This window comes from Siphateles boraxobius, unplaced genomic scaffold (genome assembly GCF_051911475.1).
Source record: "Siphateles boraxobius isolate OS27281-9 unplaced genomic scaffold, OSU_SipBor_1 72, whole genome shotgun sequence".
NCBI lineage: Eukaryota > Metazoa > Chordata > Actinopteri > Cypriniformes > Leuciscidae > Siphateles > Siphateles boraxobius.
This window is the reverse complement of record NW_027509200.1, coordinates 2512501-2533722: the sequence shown is the minus strand read 5'-3', so window position 1 is coordinate 2533722 and position 21222 is coordinate 2512501. Positions and strand designations below refer to the sequence as shown.

Below are 21222 nucleotides of genomic sequence, written 5' to 3'. Positions count from 1 at the left end.
TAGATAGAGTTCAGTTTCAGATCTGCCTTGTTTTTTGTTATTCTCCTTATCAGACCCGTGTGTTTTCTTTCATCTCAGAACTAATCACCAAAGATTTAAAGGTCCCATATTGTCAAAACGGAAATTTCCTGGCTTTATTCATGATAACAGAGGTCTAGGGTCTATTTAACTACCAAGTTTCAAAACAGTCGATCCACAGACAAATGCACACAGCCTGCATAAACGAGCTGTTGTGACTTCTGTATATTTGTGATGTCAGAACTACTCAGTCCCCGCCTTCAGTCTCCGCCCCCACCAATGGTGGTTCACTCAGAAAACAACAGGCCAATCAGAAGAGAGGCTAATGAATATTAAGTAGACAGGCCAAAATCAACCTGTTCTTGGCAGAGCTCCTGAGAAAGGAGCTGTAAAAATAAATTGAGATGGTTTTTATATTTTATCGCAAATATATATTCTCAAGGACATCCAAACCTAAAATAAAACTTCGGAAAGTTGTACAATATGGGACCTTTAAATGACATTTTGAATCAATTGAAGGAATTGATTCATTGACTGATTCCCTGTTTGGAAACGCCCCCTACTGGTCAGAACTGTGAAAAAGCAGCAAAAAACATGCAAAAAAGTCTCTTGCAAACCAATTGCAAATGTGTTATTGAAAGTGTAAACTATGCGGTTAACAAATCATCTAATACCATTAAATATCGAACCAAACACATGGTTTGCGCATCTTTCAAACATTGGCCCATTTGTAAAGGCGAAAGTTTTAAGATTTAACATCCATAGAATGATCCTCAATTCAACAACAACATGGATTTCAGGAAAAACTGTCATTTATCTTAGTTCACTTACTGATCGCATTTCATTTTGACGGTATACATTGCGTTTATTTTCTGTCCGCAATGATTTCTCTAGCAAAGGATCATAAAGTAGTGATGGGCGCTTTTGAAACGCTTCAAGAAACCTCTGCGAACCGTTTGCTTCAAACCAGTGATTCTGAGCGTGTATGAAACTGCCAAAGTCACGTGACTTCAGTAAACGAGGTCTCGTTAGGTCATAACTGTTTCGAAAGTTCACTGGATCGCCTCATCATCTCCGTGCACTAGTGTTTTAACCGGTTTTATACAATTGTAGACATTTTTAATGAAACATTTGTATAATAGAAAGAAGAGTTTAATTAGTAGTTTCTTATTTGACTGAATAACAAAAAAACAAGTTCTCCATAAAACCATAAATCCCTAAAATGTATTAAAATAAAATATTATAATGACACTTCACATTTAATGGTGATAAGATGATTTGTTAATCGCATATTTTACACTTTCAATAAAACATTTGCAATAGAGTGCGTAGTTATGACGTCACTTTGTAGGACAACTCGGAAGTTAGCGGCGCCTATCGAAAAGCTATGCATTTTCCCCATAGACTTTTGCAAAATCGTAAAATATAAGATCTGTGTTCATCAAAGAGTTGTGACCCTTCCAAGTTTTGTCTATCAAGATAATCTTTACAAGTTTATCCAAAATGTATACATTTTGAAGCCTATATAAAGTTTAAAAAACCACAAGCAGACACAATAAAGTTTAAAAAACCACAAGCAGGTTATAACTGGTGTGTTTTATGTCATAGGACAAAACGTGAAAATATTTAGAGGCTTTAACCACAGACCTTATTTCAGGCGATTTAGCAAAAACCCATAGTCTTTAGGGCGAGGGAACCGGAAGTGCTAAAATGCTAACTCACTTCCGCGTTTTGGCCTACAAAGTGACGTCATAACTCGGGCACTCTATTGATTTGAAAAAGTTTTTTTGCACGTTTGAGCTGCGTTTCCAGTGTTCTGACCAGCAGGGGTCGCCAGCGAGTGGCGTTTCCAGCGCTACAAGTGAAGTGGGTTTTGGTTTGGATGAAAATCGACCCTTTTTGTGATAGTTTGACAGATTTGTGGTTTCTGTGTGCAGGTAACCAGTATCAGACCAGATGTGTGAGCTGTGGAGCTGTGGAGGTCAATCACAAGAGCCCCATCTGTCCATCACTGGAGGGCAAAGGGTGAGTCCTGTCATCATTCCTGAGCAGCGCCGCTGATAAAGCAGATCCACACCACTGACACTTCTCATCCTCTGTCAGGTCACCTGACCCTGATGTCCCCGACGCGCTCATACCTGTCAAAGACCTGCCCAGGTATCCCACCGACACACACACCCCATCACACACACCCCATCAACACACACACCCCATCAAATACCACCGACACACACCCTATTAAATGCCACCGACACACACACACACACACCCTATCAAATACCACCGACACACACCCCATCAAATATTTTCTTTTGTCAAAAGTCCATAATGGTTAAATAACTTATGCATGCCTTTTCACTAAACTTCAATGGAAATCATTGACCATACCATTTAACAGCAATTTATTTAAAGTTTAACGAAACAAGTTTTATTTTCCCCAAAATACCGTTTTAATCATTCTTGATTCCATTTTTTTCCATTTTAAGTTTACTATCAATTTTACTCATGAAAATACGTCTCTAATTTTAATAAATTGTTGTTAAATTGTATAACAAAAATTGCATTTTTAGGGCCCTCATTAAATACATTATATTTTGTCTTAAATTCCATCGTATTTCCCCCAAATTCTGTGGTTTCCGTATTTTTCTGGTTCTATTTTAATGGTTTAATTAAATTTGAATAATCAAAAAGCATTTTTTTTAATCATGCATTGCGTGTTTGAATTTTTCTGGATTTATGATTTAATACAAATTTGTTTTCAAAAACGGTGGTAATCAAATGAAAGCATAAAACATGCAATCAAATGAAAATTTTACAATTTCTTAATTTTTTGCAAACCAAAAGCTGCATTGCAACAGAGGTTTGCTGTTAAAATTAAAACTTGATTATTCCTTTATATAATAATACAAAAATACAAAAACTTTGATTACTTCAAGAGGTAGATTTTACTGTACAATAGTAATATAGTATATAAGTTAGTTAAATCTTTTATTTTTGCGGGTTGCAGTTAAGAGCTGTGTGTGTGTAGGTATGTGTGTGTATGTGTGTGCCTGTGTGTGTGTACGTGTGTGTGTGTGTACGTATGTGTGTGTACGTGTGTGCCTGTGTGCGTGTACGTGTGTGTGTGTGTGTGTGTGTTGTATCTGCTGATGAAGATGAAATGCTGACACGCTGCTGAAGTGACTCAGAGCAGCTCTGGAGAAGAAGTTCATGTGTTCATACAGTGAGACTCAGACGAGCGCCACACACATGCTGGAGTTTGTGAAGTAGAGCAAACTGAGACAGACTTCAGATTCACACACACACACTTGTTCATATCACTCTTTTATTAAGTGTACAGCCCTATTTTGATTTATTCCTCCAAATGTGGCCCAGTTCCGTGAGGTTGATATCATACAGCAGGGTGTGTAGGTTCGTGTGTGTGTGAGACCCTGTTTCTCCTCCTTCTCTACAGGTGTGAGCAATGTGTGTGTTCATGAGTGTGTGTCAAGTCACATTTATTTATATAGCACTTTCTACAATACAGATTGTTTCAAAGCAGCTTTACAGAGATAACAGGAAAATAATGCAACAAAGTTTGTTTCCAGAAGAAAATAGCGTCACATTCCAGCTTAAGTAAGCTCAGTGATGTTTCATTTTTGTTTTGTTATTAATTTAGTTCATTTATATATATATATAGCCTCTCTGGAGTAAATTGTGATGTCATCGTCCAGCTCAGTTCAGTTCTTGTATAATAGTGTCAGTGTAGGCAGATCAATATTATTGTTGAATATTAAATTAAATGTTAAATGTAATGTCCCCAACTAAGCAAGCAAAGCTAATGGCAACAAAGGTGGAAAAAGGCGACAGTGGCAAGGAACGAAAACTCCATCAGGGCAGAATGGAGAAAAAAAACAGTCGGGGGCCAGGTCTCCTCTGGCCAATGAACGAACAGTGTATGATAGAGGCAGCATTATAGGTCAGATTGGTTTGGAACAGTCAGAATATTATCCAGTTCCATCTGGTTGAAGATCGGAGTCAGTTTATTGAGGATCTGTGCTGATGGCTGTCGTGTCGATGAGGCCTTCACAGGGGAGAGTCTAGTTGACACAAGCTCTGCCGACACTTCAGGGATGCGTTGTGGTCGTGTCTCGGCACAGGTCCTCAATCTGGTCTGGATATGGCCCGGATCCGGCTGATTACATCATGCGTTGTGGTCGTGTCTAGGCACATGTCCTCCATCTCGGGCTGGATACGGCCCGGGTCCGGCTGATTACAGTAAACCACTGAATAAGCAGAAAGACTAACATTAGCGTAGATAACATTATTCTTATGTTGTGACGAGTACATCGGGTGTTATAGGAAGTCTTCCCGGTTCCGGCTGACCTAATTACAGGGTTCCCGCGGATCCTTAAAAAGTCTTAAAAAGTCTTAAATTAGATTTTTAAAATTTAAGGCCATAAAAAGTCTTATAAAGTCTTATTTTTACTTATGAAAGGTCTTAAATTTTAGATGACACTTCGACTTAGACATATCTAAATGTTTTACAAATTAAAACTATCTAATTAGCGTAGTATTATTTTATATTATTCTATCTTCGTGGATTTGCTTGTTCACGTGACAATTCGCATCACATTCGCGGCCGGCAGAATAACGTCTGTCTCCTGCACGCAAGAGAGGAGAGAAGAAGAAAGTTGGCAAATGTCAGTTCAGTAGTAAGTTCATTCTTTGTGCGTAGGGGTGTGCGATGTGTATTGTCTACTATGACATTGTTTTAACGATGTACGAGGCACTGTGAGCTGACATCGCATTTGTCTCTCGTGCTTTCACTGCGTGATGTGTCAGTGCAGTTATAGGTAGGCCTATGTCCCCAAATTAGTTTTTGTCTTATATTTATATTATGTTCTTATATTAGAATATCACATCAGTAAGAGTGCCGTTTTCCCGTGCACAAGTGTGATATTTTGTTATACAATAGTTAAATTAAAAATAAATTAACATTGTGAGTTACTTTTTTGACACCATATTGACAATATTGTTTGTTTTCCCTTTATTTCGCTGACGAGAATTTCAAAATGAAAGCGTAGCAGAGTCTCAATGCAACAGACACCGATGATTTCTTGACTGAAATCCACGTTTTAAACGAGTCATTTTAACGATTCAATGAACAATCACTTGTTTCTTTCCCGAATGAATCAGCCGTTTGAACAAATCGGTTGAATGAATGAATGACTCCCTCAACTCGCTTACGGTATTAAGACTTGCTGCCGCCTACTGGCGGTTTTAGTTTCATATTTAAAGTACCCTTTAATTAAAACGTTAAAATTAGAAATCATTTCATATTTAAATATTGAATATGGATTTTTTTTAAACTATCTCATAGCTTTATTTATGCAATTGTAAATGGAGTGTAAATATTAATGCCTCTTCTGATGCTGCTTCTGTGTCACCTCTGAACTGCAAAGATGGATTTTGATTGAATGATTTAATTTGACTGGTAACGGTGGTACTGTATAATTATTGTGTAATTAAGTATTATTGTATAAATAAGTATAATTACTGTATAATTTAATTTGAATAATTTGAATGTTAGTATTTGACATAAAAGGTGATGCAGAACTCTAAATAAGTTTAGAAAAAATGTCCATATATAGGTGAAAATGCCCCTGGAAATCAATTTAAGGTGGCAAATATTGCACGTTAATTAATCATTTCTGTCACTGCTGTGAACTGACCACTGCATAGAATATGAAAAATATGAATATCTTCGTGAGTCTGCTGTCAACAACAGGCCTAAACCAGCCATTGCACCAGCACACAAACACAATCAGTAAAATATCATCTAATTATTATCAACAAAACGTTTAAAATATCGAGATATATTTTTGTCAATATTGCACACCCCTAATGTACGGTCTTAATTTTGATTTCTTCAAGTCTTAAAAAGGTCTTAAAAAGTCTTAAATTTGACTTTAAAAAGTGTGCAGGAACCCTGTAATTAATGCAGCCTAATAATCATTTAACTGATCTGAATAATAGGAATGTATAATTTTCTATGTGAATGCCAGGTTAAAGAGATGTGTTTTTAGTCTAAATTTAATCTGACAGAGTGTGTCTGCTTCCCGGACAATGTTATGAAGACTGTTCCAGAGTTTAGGTGCCAAATAGGAAAAGCAGTTTCTACCGCCAGCAGTCGATTTTGATATTCTAGGTTAGGGATGGGACGATTACCGATTTCGTTATAAACCACGATAAAATGTACTGACGGTTAGTATTATCGTTTACAATTTGATTATCATTAAAACTGTGTTTGAATATCGCGATTTTAATAACTCACTGTATATCCTTTCCAGCCAACAACAGTCCAGCAGCGCTCAATGTTGTTGTTTTTTTTTTTTTATTCGAGAAGGAATGGCGGGAGGCAGTGACCGTGCTCGGGAGATATTTCAGCCTTTTAAGAGGACCAAATCTGAGGTGTGGCCATATTTTGACTTTTACAAAAGTCCTGAGGGAAACTTAATCGAGGATGGTCACCCTGTCTGCAAAACATGCTCAAAAAAAGTCGGGGAAACACTTGTTGTATAGCGAACGCAAGGCAAGTTAACTTTGACCTCAATAATAAAACTTCGTCTGGGAAATAATTTGGCACAAAATGTTGTTTTGAGTTTAAATATTTTATCTCACTCACTTGAAATAAACGTGAAGCTTCCGCGAAGAAAAGTTCGCAGCAAGTGGCTTTGAGCCAAAGACGAAGGAACAAGTTCAAACAAGACTATTAAGAGTGACATTTAAGGGATAATAACGTATATTTATTTTAAAGTTATTACACCGATTTTTTTAACCACATAATTACGAGGACATATTGAATTGATAGATTAATGTTTTAAATCTTACCCATTTATAAATCCATTTTGTACAGCGTACAAAACAATCGTCCAGACAAGATGATCACAACAATATTATCAAACTCTTTAAACAATAAAACAACTCTGATTTCATTTTCAATACAATCAAAAATGGTGACGCAAGATGGCAAGTTGTGTTTGACTGAAATGAGAGAGCGTGTCTGTTGTAATAAGTTAGGCTACATGGATGTGCGCTGTTATAACGCGCTGCTATAGACGACGGTCATTATAAGGAAGGAAATGACACAAAATATATTCTTCCTTAAAAAAAGTGCATAGAGCTGCTTGTTTTATTTGTTGTTTGTTGATTTTAAATTTAAAACTGTTTTCAGTGTGAGCATCAGTTCTTTTTGAACACTTTCATCTCGTTTTAACAAAACCATGATAATATTGATAATCACAATAATTTTGGTCAATAATCGTGACATGAAATTTTCATACCGTCCCATCCCTATTCTAGGTATTATCAACTGGCCAGAATTTTGAAATCGCAATAGACGTGAAAGAGTATAATACGTTAAGAGCTCGCTCAAGTACTCGGGAGCTAAACCATTTAGTACTTTGTAAGTAATCAGCAATATTTTAAAATTTAAATGATGTTTAATAGGGAGCCAATGCAGTGTTGACAGAACCGGGCTAATATGGTCGTACTTCCTGGTTCTGGTAAGAACTCTAGCGGCTGCGTTTTGAACTAGCTGTAGTTTGTTTATTATGCGTGCAGGGCAACCACCCAGTACAGCATTACAATAATCTAGCCTTGATGTCATGAACGCATGAACTAAATGTTCCGCATTTTTCATTGAGAGCATATGACGTAATTTCGATTTTTAAGTAGAAGAATGTGGTTTCACAGATGCTAGAAAGTGGCTTTCAAATGAAAGATTGGTATTTAAGAGCACACCCTAACCGACGACGAGGACTTGACAGAGCAGCCATCAAGTGTTAGACAGTATTCTAGGTTCGTACGTGCAGAGGTGTTTGGTCCAATCATTATAAACTCTGTTTTTTCAATGGTGTCAACTGCAGCACTAAGATCAAGTAACACCAATAGCGAGATACGACCGCGATCGGATGATAAGAGAAAATCATTTGTGACTCTAATGAGAGCTGTCCTTGGCTAAATTAAGTATACATGAAACTAGATAATGATCTGAGATGTCATCACTCTGCTCTAGAATTTCAATGGCATCAACATTGATTCCATGCGATAATATTAGATCTAAAGTATGATTATGACAATCGGTAGGTCCTGACACGTGTTGTCTAACTCCAATAGAGTTCAGTAGGGCTGCAACAACGAATCGATAAAATCGATTATTAAATTAGTTGGCAACGAATTTCATTATCGATTCGTTGTGTCACGCTATTATTACGCCAGTCAATAATTCGCAGAGATGTTGGAGTATAAATTTAAAAAAGTTGAGTGAGAACTATGTGATCTATGAGGCGCCGAACTGGACAAAAGCGAAGCGAACTCCGCGAGTGAGCGCGCACGAGAGAGACCGAGTGTGTTTGAGATCGCGCGAGAGAGACCGAGTTTGTCCGAGATCGCGCGAGAGAGACAGAGTGTGTCCGAGATCGCGCGAGAGAGACCGAGTGTGTCCGAGATCGCGCGGGAGTGTGTCCGAGATCGCGCGAGAGAGACCGAGTGTGTCCGAGATCGCGCAAGAGAGACCGAGTGTGTCCGAGATCGCGCGAGAGAGACCGAGTGTGTCCGAGATCGCGCGGGAGTGTGTCCGAGATCGCGCGAGAGAGACCGAGTGTGTCCGAGATCGCGCGAGAGAGACCGAGTGTGTCCGAGATCGCGCGAGAGAGACCGAGTGTGTCCGAGATCGCGCGAGAGAGACCGAGTGTGTCCGAGATCGCGCGAGAGAGACCGAGTGTGTCCGAGATCGCGCGAGAGAGACCGAGTGTGTCCGAGATCGCGCGGGAGTGTGTCCGAGATCGCGCGAGAGAGACCGAGTGTGTCCGAGATCGCGCGAGAGAGACCGAGTGTGTCCGAGATCGCGCGAGAGAGACCGAGTGTGTCCGAGATCGCGCGAGAGAGACCGAGTGTGTCCGAGATCGCGCGAGAGAGACCGAGTGTGTCCGAGATCGCGCGAGAGAGACAGAGTGTGTCCGAGATCGCGCGAGAGAGACCGAGTGTGTCCGAGATCGCGCGGGAGTGTGTCCGAGATCGCGCGAGAGAGACCGAGTGTGTCCGAGATCGCGCGAGAGAGACCGAGTGTGTCCGAGATCGCGCGAGAGAGACCGAGTGTGTCTGCACGCGAGTGACAGTGCGTGAAAGAGACCGAGTGCGTCTGTGCTAAGGGTGTCATGATTTCGATTTTAAATAGAAATCGATCAAAATTAATTCACCATCTCGAACTTCGAATAAAAAAATGGAATCGTCGATGCTGCCACGCCCCCATGTCACGTCCGGTCGGTGTGCCAAGCGGAAAAAAACACGCATGTTGAAGTGCTGCGAGTCTATGGTCAACCACCTCTAACTTACCTTCAGCCACTCAAAAGATAGCATGGCAACTGCAGATGCAGGAGACCCATCGACAGAACTTGATCCCCATCCTCTTTCATTGAAGTCGCAGGTGTGGACGTTTTTTGGATTTCCAGTGAGTTATGTTGAAAACGTTCGCGCTTCAAAAAAGCCACAGTTTGCAGACATCCCAAGTCTCGTGGAAGTTCCGGGAGTCTCCCGCTTATTGATAGCGGCTCCCTGATGCACGCAAATTAGTTAAAATCTCCCGGAATCTAGAGTGAGCGAGCAAGAGCGCGCATGCGAGACAGGAAAAACTGTGCTCCAAACCGTACACCGCGCACGGCAGAGAGGGAGAGAGCGAGAGACCTTGCGTGTGTGCCTCATGAAGCACATGTAAGACAGAGAGCATCCTGATTGGCCGGTTTCGGCTTTAAAAAAAGTAAATGTAAAAATCGAGAATCGAATCGAACCGTGACCTTAGAATCGAAAATGTAATCGAATCAAGGATTTGGAGAATCGTGACACCCCTAGTCTGTGCACGAGCGACAGTGCGCGAAAAAGAGTGAGTGTGTCTGTGCACGAGTGACAGTGCGCAAAAGAGACTGAGTGTGTCTGTGCGCGAGAGAGCCTGAGTGTGTCTGATCATTAGTGAATATACTACATTGTAATATATAATGACTATATAAGAGGCATGGAAGTTCGATAAATGGACAACAATATAAATAAAAACAACAATTAAATTCTTACCACTGAATTATCAGACTGTGATTTGAATCAGATAGACTGAAGATGAAAACACTTTCTTGTCTGTCCCAAGTACCACTACAAGGGGAATATTTTTTCCACAAATTGCAGCACTGAGTTTTTCAATCTTTACTCTAAATGACTCAGAGAAACTTCACTATATGCTCGGAAAGTATGAGCTGCAAAATACCTTACACACCATAGGAGATGGTCAATCCATTGTATTTGTTTTTTTATATTATTTTATATTGTATTTATATCTTATATACATTGTATTTATAATTAATATTAGGATAGACTAGAGAGATTATCTTCTGTTATAATTATTATTAATGCTATTATTATTACCTATTATCCATGCAAAAGTCCCAAAAAGACTTGTCTTTTTGTGCATTTGCTTGTAAAATAATGTCATATTATTAGTTGGAACAATCAAAAACACAAGTTTGTGAGTGTGTGCATCTGTGAGTGTGAGAGTTTGTGAGTGTGTGCGAGTGTAGTGTAGAGTTCTAACGTTCAAACAAATCATGTTAAGTTTTCTGATTTGTATTTTTCTTTATTTTTTTTATAAATGACAGCTCAGGTCCCTTTAAACAAAAATATACATCTTTTTGTGCACTTTATTTTTAAAAAGCCTATATATTTGGCAGATGTAAAGCATACATGTGTATGTTTTTTGTGTTAGTCCATTTTTGTATTACTTTAACAGCAACCTGTGTGTGCACTTTCTGAAGATTTTTTGCAGTGTGAATTTGCACTGTCAATTCTGTTTTTGAATAAAGGGTTGAAAATGTATGCTTTTTTTAAATTTTATATTTATCCGATTCATTGATTAATCGAACAAATAATCGACAGTTTAATCGATTATTAAAATAATCGCTAGTTGCAGCCCTAGAGTTCAAAATTTCTCTAAATGCCAATCCCATTGCGTATTTTTTTTTTGTGTGTGTGTGTTATCTATATGTATATTAAAATCACCAACAATTAGGACTTTATCTGCAGCCAGTACTAACTCCGATAAAAAAATCAGCAAATTCTTTGATAAAGTGTGTATGGTGCCCTGGTGGCCTGTATAGAGTAGCTAGCATAAATGTCAAGCGCATATTTTTTTCCGGTCAAAATAATAAACAGCCTTTTTGTGTCACATATTCATTAATTTCAGTACCTTTAATTGAGAAGGTATTCTGTTGAATGAATAAGAGTACACAGAAGTCAAAAGAGAGCAACAAATAGTAAGACATGGAAGATGTGAGCATGGAACTAGTGCTCATAACAGTACATTTGAAGGTTTTGTAAAACTGTCAGATACTTTACCGAAGGTAGTTAAATCAGTTAAACGGTTTAAAAGTAATATATATATATATATATATATTAGAGGTGGGCATAGATTAATTTTTTTAATCTAGATTAATCTCACTGTAATCTTGGAATTAATCTAGATTAAAATGGCTCATTTGAATTCTGCCGAAGGCATTCAGAATATGTGTGCTACCCAAATAATGACTAAAAGTAAGCCTTTGAGAATAGTTCGCCTCGCGTAGGGATGTGAATTTCTGCCAAAAATGGCATTCGACAATAGAGGAGCAAAAGTCGAATATAGTTCGGAGAGAAAAAAAAAGAACGCACACTCACAATGACAGAAAGGGAGGCCAATTTCATCTTTAGCGATTTGTCATCAAACAAACTGTTTATTAATTGAACAAGTAACATGTTTTCGTCGTTTTTTTTTTTTTTTAAACATAGTAGGCTAATTGGAAGAAGAAAAAAACAATAAGCACGACGTAGCTACAGTCCGTTTTTTCATTGCCAAACCAGATGCTCGTTAGATCAAAAAATAATGTCATATGTCATAAAGATTTTTTGTGAACCTGCCTTTACCGGCAATAGCCTCCTCCTTTTTAAACAAATTAGTTTCAATCAATGTAAACTATTCGTGTGACTATGCCCCTGCGCAATACACACACATTACCGAGGGATGGCGGGTGTTCATTTCATAAACTGTACACAATGGTAATGTTAGCTTATTTAACCTGTTAACCTTTGCCAGTGCGCCGACGCTCTGAAGCATTTTTTTGTAGCCTATAAATTAATGTATATGTCCAAAAAATGGATAATGTCATCCTTTTTAGTAGTGCTATCGTGGCATAATAATCTGTTTGGTTGTAAAATGTATTACCTGAATGAAATGAAATCGAATGTATCGTCCTGTGGAATCATTCATTCACAGACCGCTTACGAAGATGTTCAACTAATAAAGATCTTCATCGCTGGCAAAAATATGATGCATTTGCAGATTTGCTTTCACTAGACTAAACTGTAGATCCACGGCCACTTCATCCAACGCTCTTGATGTTCTTAAATCTTCCTGTTACGAATCCGAGTCGAGTGTGATTGAACGCGTTTCAGATGATTCAGTGCGTGAGGAACTGAACAGATCATTCAGACTGATTCGCGAACCGATTTAGACAGATCTGCCAACTTGTTTGATGAAGTCTTTTAAAAGCATCGACTCAAAAGAGTGATTCATTTGTAAACTGAGCATCGCTCATGCCCATACAAAGATACAGCGCGCTTGGAATAAACCCATTTAACAACATGTAATTGCATTAAAATAAAGTAACAAGAGGAACGTCGCCCAACGTAACATGTAAAAGTATACACCTTGTGTCCCTGACAGGAAAATACCCTGCTGCGCGATCTGTGACAGTAGGCGCGACGTCAATTATGTCAAATATACTAGGCTACACATTGGAATTGCGCGAAAATATAATGATATTCGAAAAAGCTATTTTACGATCCCAACCCAACTTTGAGAATAGATTAACGGCGATATTTTTTTTATCGCCCGATAAGAGTCTCACGTTAACGCAGCACGTTAACGTCGATAACGGCCCACCACTAATATATATACACTTACCTAAAGGATTATTAGGAACACCATACTAATACTGTGTTTGACCCCCTTTCGCCTTCAGAACTGCCTTAATTCTACGTGGCATTGATTCAACAAGGTGCTGAAAGCATTCTTTAGAAATGTTGGCCCATATTGATAGGATAGCATCTTGCAGTTGGTGGAGATTTGTAGGGCTGGGTAAAAATATCGATTCATCAATGCATTGCAATTATTTGGTTCTCAATTCAATATCGATTTATCAAATCCTATGAATCGATTCAGCCCACCGGCCAGTGGCGGCGCTGTGGGCAACACTCTATTGAGAGCGTTCAGCGTTGTACAAGACGCGCTTTACCAAAACAGCAAGATGATGGACAGTAGCTGCACTCCGTCCAAGCCTGCACCACCAACCAGGGACGTCGTTAGGCCTATTTTAGGGGGGCTGAAGCTACCCCAAAATGTTCCTAGGCCCCCCTAAATGATAATAAGAACAACAATAAGTCTCCGGGAGTCTCCCGCATATTGATAGCGGCTCCCTGATGTACGCAAATTAGTTCAAATCTCCCGAAATCTAGAGCTCGCGAGCTCCAAACCGCGTAGCGCGTGCCTCACGAAGCGTTTTTTTTTTTTTATGAGTATGCACATTTTGTGTTTCTGTTTACATTTCTTTTATAACTTGAATGTATAGTAAGAAAGAAATATACTTTCTATTACAGTTACATGCACTTTAGAGGTGTTAATAAAGCACCTGTTTGTTACAGTTGTGGTTTGTATTTAACACATGTACAATATTGTACAGTTTGTTCTGCTTAATAAACCATGACAGGAAACATGCTGGGATCAATTTGTTCCTAAACATTGGTAATACTGCACACATTATTTAAAAATATACTCAGGTACTTAATTTCTTGTGTATTTACTAATTATTGAATCGATATTGAAGCTAATACATCAATATTGAATCGAATCAAAGCCTCAAAAATCGAATCGAATTGTGAAATTCCTAATAATACCCAGCCCTAGAGATTTGTGGGATGCACATCCAGGGCACGAAGCTCCCGTTCCACCACATCCCAAAGATGCTCTATTGGGTTGAGATCTGGTGACTGTGGGGGCCATTTTAGTACAGTGAACTCATTGTCATGTTCAAGAAACCAATTTGAAATGATTCAAGCTTTGTGACATGGTGCATTATCCTGCTGGAAGTAGCCATCAGAGGATGGGTACATGGTGGCCATAAGGGGATGGACATGGTCAGAAACAATGCTCAGGTGGGCCGGGGTATTTAAACAATGCCCAATTGGCACTAAGGGGCCTAAAGTGTACCAAGAAAACATCCCCCACACCATTACACCACAAGCCTGCACAGTAGTAACAAGGCATGATGGATCCATGTTCTCATTCTGTTTACGCCAAATTCTGACTCTACCATCTGAATGTCTCAACAGAAATCGAGACTCATCAGACCAGGCAACATTTTTCCAGTCTTCAACTGTCCAATTTTGGTGAGCTCTTGCAAATTGTAGCCTCTTTTTCCTATTTGTAGTGGAGATGAGTGGTACCCGGTGGGGTCTTCTGCTGTTGTAGCCCATCCGCCTCAAGGTTGTGCGTGTTGTGGCTTCACAAATGCTTTGCTGCATACCTCGGTTGTAACGAGTGGGTATTTCAGTCAAAGTTGCTCTTCTATCAGCTTGAATCAGTCGGCCCATTCTCCTCTGACCTCTAGCATCAACAAGGCATTTTCGCCCACAGGACTGCTGCATACTGGATGTTTTTCCCTTTTCACACCATTCTTTGTAACCCTAGATATGGTTGTGCGTGAAAATCCCAGTAACTGAGCAGATTGGGAAATACTCAGACCGGCCCGTCTGGCACCAACAACCATGCCACGCTCAAAATTGCTTAAATCACCTTTCTTTCCCATTCTGACATTCAGTTTGGAGTTCAGGAGATTGTCTTGACCAGGACCACACCCCTAAATGCATTGAAGCAACTGCCATGTGATTGGTTGATTAGATAATTGCATTAATGAGAAATTGAACAGGTGTTCCTAATAATCCTTTAGGTGTGTATATATATACTGTATATATATATATATATATGTGTGTGTGTGTGTGTGTGTGTGTGTATATACATTTAAGTCAAGTCAAGTCAAGTCAAATATATTTATATAGCGCTTTTCACAATACAGATTGTATCAAAGCTGCTTCACAGTATCAATCAAAACAACTTAACAATGTTTGTTTATTACTGGAACAAAAAGACATCCAAGTTTGGTAGAGCTAATCAATGGTATGATTGGTTAATTAATTTGAATATCCCCAACTGAGCAAGCCAAAGGCAACAGTGGCAAGGAACCGAAAAACTCCATCCAGTGACCTAATGGTGTCCTAACACCCCATCAAATGACCCAATGGAGAAAAAAAAAAACCTTGGGAGAACCCAGGCTCAGTCGGGGGCCAGTTCTCCTCTGGCGTTTATGAACTAGAGGCCGAATTTACAGTAACTGTAAGATAAAAATTTATATGAATGCCTGGCTAAATAGATGTGTCTTCAGTCTAGTTTTAAACTGGGAGAGAGAGTCTGAGCTACGAACAATATCAGGAAGGCTATTCCAGAGCTTCGGAGCTAAATGTGAAAATGCTCTGCCTCCTTTGGTGGATCTGGATATCCTAGGAATGACCAGAAGCCTCGAATCTAGTGATCTTAAAGAGCGCGATGGATTGTAAGGCGATAGAAGATCCGTTAAATAGACTGGAGCTAAACCATTTAGAGCTTTATAAGTCAAAAGCAATATCTTGTATTTAATACGGAACTTTATAGGTAACCAATGAAGTGATGATAAAATCGGTGTTATATGATCATATTTTCTTGATCTAGTAAGAACTCTAGCGGCTGCATTTTGGACTAACTGTAGCTTGTTTATTGAAGATGCAGGACAACCAGCTAATAAAGCATTACAGTAATCTAGTCTCGAGGTCATGAATGCATGAACTAACTTTTCTGCATCAGAGACTGATAGCATATTACGTAGCTTAGCAATGTTTCTAAGGTGGAAAAAGGCTGTTTTGTAACATATGAAATATGCTTTTCAAAAGACAGGTTGCGGTCTAGTATAACACCCAGGTCTTTTACTGTAGCGGATAAAGTAACAGGGCATCCTACTATGTTAAAGTCATGCTGTGAAGGGTTTTGTGGACGGTTTTTAGAACCGATAAGTATTACCTCTGTCTTGTCTGGATTTAATAAAAGAAAATTACGCGTCATCCAATCTTTTATATCATTAACACAATCTGTCAATTTGGATAATTTAGCGTATTCATCTGGTCGTGATGAAATATATATTTGAGTGTCATCAGCATAACAATGGAAACTAATTCCATGTTTCCTTAGATTCTTACCAAGTGCCAGCATATATATTGAGAATAATAAAGGGCCTAACACAGATCCCTGCGGCACTCCATAGTTTGCCGAAGTTATAATCGATTTTTCTCCATTTAAGTAGACGAAATGGTAGCGGTCAGATAAGTATGACCTGAACCAGCTTAATGCTTGTCCTTAAACACCAGTGTAATTTTGTAGTCGATCTAAGAGTATTGTGTGATCTATAGTATCGAACGCAGCACTAAGATCAAGTAAAACTAGTACTGAGATACAGCCTTGGTCCGAAGCTAAAAGTAAATCATTTGGGATTCTAACAAGCGCAGTTTCTGTGCTATGATGTGGCCTGAATCCAGACTGAAACTTTTCATAGATGTCGTTTTCTTGCAAGAAAGAGCCGAGTTGAGCGGACACAACCTTTTCTAATATTTTTGACATAAATGGAAGATTCGAAATGGGTCTGTAATTTGCTAGGTTATTTGGATCTAATTGTGGTTTCTTAATAAGAGGTTTTATAACTGCCAGCTTGAACGTTCTTGGAACATGACCTAAAGATAAAGATGAGTTAATAATATTGAGAAGAGGCTCTTCCACTATAGGTAACACTTCTTTCAGTTGGTATAGGATCTAATAAACATGTTGTTGTTTTAGATGAAGTGATAAGTTTATTTAACTCTTTTTGTTCTATGGTTGTAAAGCATTGTAATTGTTCTTGCGGGGTGATAATTGCGGCTGAATTATAAGGCGCGAGCAGAGATCGAACGTTTACGATTTTGATTCTGATGCTTTCAATTTTCTCGGTGAAGAAGTTCATGAAATCATTACTACTAAACTGTAACGAGGTATTTTGTTCAGAAGACGTCTGTTTATTTGTTAGTCTAGCCACGGTATTAAATAAAAACCTTGGATTATTTCGCTTGTTTTCTATTAATTTGCTGAGGTGCTCCGCCCTGGCCGTTTTAAGGGCCTTTTTATAACGTGACATACTGTCTTTCCACGCGATTCTAAAGACCTCTAAATTAGTTTTTTTCCATTTACGCTCTAAATTACGGGTTTCTCTCTTTAAAACATACGTAGTATTATTGTACCATGGTGCTATACTTTTTTCTCTGACCTTTTTTAATCTAATGGGTGCAACAATATCCAATGTTCTAGAGAGAATGGAGCTCATAGTGCTAGTTAGTTCGTCTAGTTCATCTGTTTGTTTGGGTTCAGGCAGCAGCTGGGACAGATCAGATAAGCTATTTGAGAAATGATCTATGGTGGATGGACGAATTGTTCTACCTGGTCGATAACGTGGCGCAGCATGACATATTATAGCAGTGCGTAATATGCAAGTTACCAAGTAGTGGTCAGTGACATCATCACTTTGCGGTACAATATCTATATCGGTTGGATCGGTTCCATATGATATAATTAAATCGAGTGTATGATTAAGACGATGAGTTGGTCCGGTGACGTTTTGCTTGAACCCGATAGGAGTTTAATAAATCTGTAAACGCAACCCCTAACGCATCATTTAAATTATCTATGTGTATGTTAAAATCTCCAACAATTAATGCTTTATCGACGTTGACCAAAAGATCTGATAGAAAGTCAGCAAACTCTTTTAGGAAATTGGCGTAAGGCCCTGGAGGTCTATATGCGGTAGCCAATGCTAGAGATAATGTGTTTTTTTTTTTCTTACATCTAAGAGCGTAACATTTAGCACTTCAAACGAATTAAACCTATGACGAGTTTTCTGATTAAGGGTATCTCTGTAAATTGTTGCAACACCGCCGCCACGACCGATCAGACGGGGCTCATGCTTATAACAGTATCCTGGCGGAGTAGAATCATTTAGACCGAAATAATCATTTGGTTTAAGCCAGGTTTCAGTAAGGCACAGAACATCGAAATTATTATCTGTGACCATTTCATTTACAATAACCGCCTTAGGTGTGAGCGATCTAATGTTTAGGAGACCTAGCTTTAGAAATTGTTTTTGTTCACTACTAGCGAGATTTTTTGTTTTAATAACAATTAGATTTTTTATAGATCCCGCAGTAGATTTATTATTTGATCTTAGTAAACGAGGAATAGACACAGTTTCTATGCAATGTTCTACACTAGTATTAATATCAATTAAATTGGTGCAGTAGAGACTGTGATTTGGATTTTTGGTTACTAGTCAAATGGTATTTAACATCTTGGAGATGTTATCCGACAGAAGATCTGCCCCGATTCTACTTGGGTGTAAGCCATCAGCGCGGAAGAGCCTTGGTCGCTCCCAAAACAGATTCCAATTATTTACAAAAATCAGTTTCTGCTCATTGACAATAACCATTCATTTAGCGCGAATAATCTACTGAAATTTTCATGCCCTCGTCGGTACGTAGGAAGCGGTCCAGACACAATAATCGATGTTTCAGGCGATGTGCTGCGTACCGTATCGATAAGGCTCCTGAAGTCTTTCTTCAGAACCTCCGTCTGTCGCAGCCTAGTGTCGTTAGCTCCCGCATGCAGCACAACAGCTCCGACGCGCTCGTCACCGTTCAAGATCTCAGTTACCCGCGCAGTGATATCGAGAACACGAGCACCAGGAAAGCAGTGACTGTGCACCTTACTTTTACCTAACGTAGCGTGGACGTGTCGGGCGGTGGAATCGCCGATGATCACAGCATCGCGTTCCGTTTCACGAAGAGGGGAGAATCGGTTCTGAGTGGAGATCTCGAAAACCGGGAGGGGCGAAAAGATTCTTGTCCTGGCTCGCGGCTTCCGAGGAAACCACCCAGGCTTCGTGGTGGTGTGTTGGAGCCGGAGTGAATGAAACCATGGCTGATCGTGACCTGGACGCTCGGGACCAATGCTGAGAAACGCACGGAGTAGACGAGGTCAGCGTCAGCGGGTTACTAACGTTAATCACTGATCCGTGTGCATCAGCGCGTGATGTTTCAAGAGCTAAACGCCGGTCTCTCAGCTCGGCTTGTCTCTCTAGAAGGTCACGGATCTGCTTTTCTACAGCTTCTAATTCAGACTGCACCGCGAGCAATTCAGATTTGTTCTCATCTGCACCAAAAGGTAAATAACATACACCTGATATGTTCGCCATTTTAACAGATGGACAGTAAGTTAGCAATGATGCAACCAGTGATGCTATTAATATTTATACTAATTTATGACTCAAGTCTTGGGTAAAAACCGTCTTTTTAGTGGTATGGGTGTAATGTAGACGCACGATAGACGGGAAAACAAACAAACTCACAGCAGGCAACGAGGCTGACAAAAGCAGTCGATCGCAGGGCGAGCAGCAGTGAAGCAGTGTCTTGCTCTACGACCAACAATCAATGTTCAAACCGTATTTGCGGTTCCAGCCGTATAATGGCCAACAGTCCGAGTTGTAATTATGAGTTAAATGATGGTTCAGAACAGAATAAAGAGAGTAATATGGAAAAACAGAAGGAAATACGAAGCTAATACGAGGCTTAGACAGCCACGACGCAAACAAACTCACAGCTCACAGCAGGCAGCGAGGCGGACAAAAGCAATCGAGCAATCGAGAGCACAACCTTTTAAAGTGCTGGAAAGGAGAGAGTTAAAAGTTTGAGAGAGCTAAATATATATATATATTTAGCTTTTTTTGTTTGTTTGCTGCATGGTTAAAAAAAACAGTAGGCTATATAGGCTATATTTCTTAAAGGAACACGCCGACTTTTTGGGACTTTAGCTTATTCACCGTATCCCCCAGAGTTAGATAAGTCCATACATACCCTTTTCATCTCCGTGCGTGCTGTAACTCTGTTTGACGCACCCACCGCTAGCATAGCTTAGCACAAAGACTAGATGTAAATGGCTACAGCTAGCATACTAATCCCAACTAGAAAATAAAGTTTGATGAGACAAACTTTAAGTTGGCTTGAGAAAGCCGGACCAGAGAGTTTGAATAAGTTTAAAGTTTAAAGAAAGAAAGATTAGTTAGAAAGAGAAAGAAAGATGGATTAGTTAGAAAGAAAGATGGATTAGTTAGAAAGAAAGAAAGATTAGTTAGAAACAAAGAAAGATTAGTTAGAAAGAAATATAGATTAGAAAGAAAGATTAGTTAGAAAGAAAGAAAGATTAGTTAGAAAGAAAGAAAGAAAGAAAGAAAGAAAGAAAGAAAGAAAGAAAGAAGAAAGATTAGTTAGAAAGAAAGAAAGAAAGAAAGAAAGAAGAAAGATTAGAAAGAAAGAAAGAAAGAAAGAAAGAAAGAAAGAAGAAAGATTAGAAAGAAAGAAAGAAAGAAAGAAAGAAAGAAGAAAGATTAGTTAGAAAGAAAGAAAGAAAGAAAGAAAGAAAGAAGAAAGATTAGTTAGAAAGAAAGAAAGAAAGAAAGAAAGAAGAAAGATTAGTTAGAAAGAAAGAAATAAAAAGTAAAAAAGTAAGGAAAGAAAGAAATAAAGAAGAAAGATTAGTTAGAAAGAAAGAAAGAAAGAAGAAAGATTAGTTAGAAAGAAAGAAAGAAAGAAGAAAGATTAGTTAGAAAGAAAGAAAGAAAGAAGAAAGATTAGTTAGAAAGAAAGAAAGAAGAAAGATTAGTTAGAAAGAAAGAAAGAAAAAGAAAGAAAGAAAGAAAGAAAGAAAGAAAGAAAGAAGAAAGATTAGTTAGAAAGAAAGAAAGAAAGAAGAAAGATTAGTTAGAAAGAAAGAAAGAAAGAAGAAAGATTAGTTAGAAAGAAAGAAAGAAGAAAGATTAGTTAGAAAGAAAGAAAGAAGAAAGATTAGTTAGAAAGAAAGAAAGAAAGAAAGATTAGTTAGAAAGAAAGAAGAAAGATTAGTTAGAAAGAAAGAAAGAAAGAAAGAAAGAAGAA

The 21222-nt window shown here is 38.8% G+C and overlaps 1 protein-coding gene across 2 annotated transcripts in view; it reads left to right on the top strand.

Moving 5' to 3' along the window:
- The window catches only part of LOC143724296 (NAD-dependent protein deacylase sirtuin-5, mitochondrial), a 39338-nt gene that overhangs the window by 9143 nt on the left and 8973 nt on the right, over positions 1 to 21222 (top strand). For both annotated transcript variants that reach the window (XM_077217279.1, XM_077217280.1), the window contains exons 5-6: positions 1956 to 2043; positions 2122 to 2175. In XM_077217279.1, the coding sequence (XP_077073394.1) occupies positions 1956 to 2043; positions 2122 to 2175 (142 nt within the window). The remainder of the gene's footprint in view (positions 1 to 1955; positions 2044 to 2121; positions 2176 to 21222) is intronic.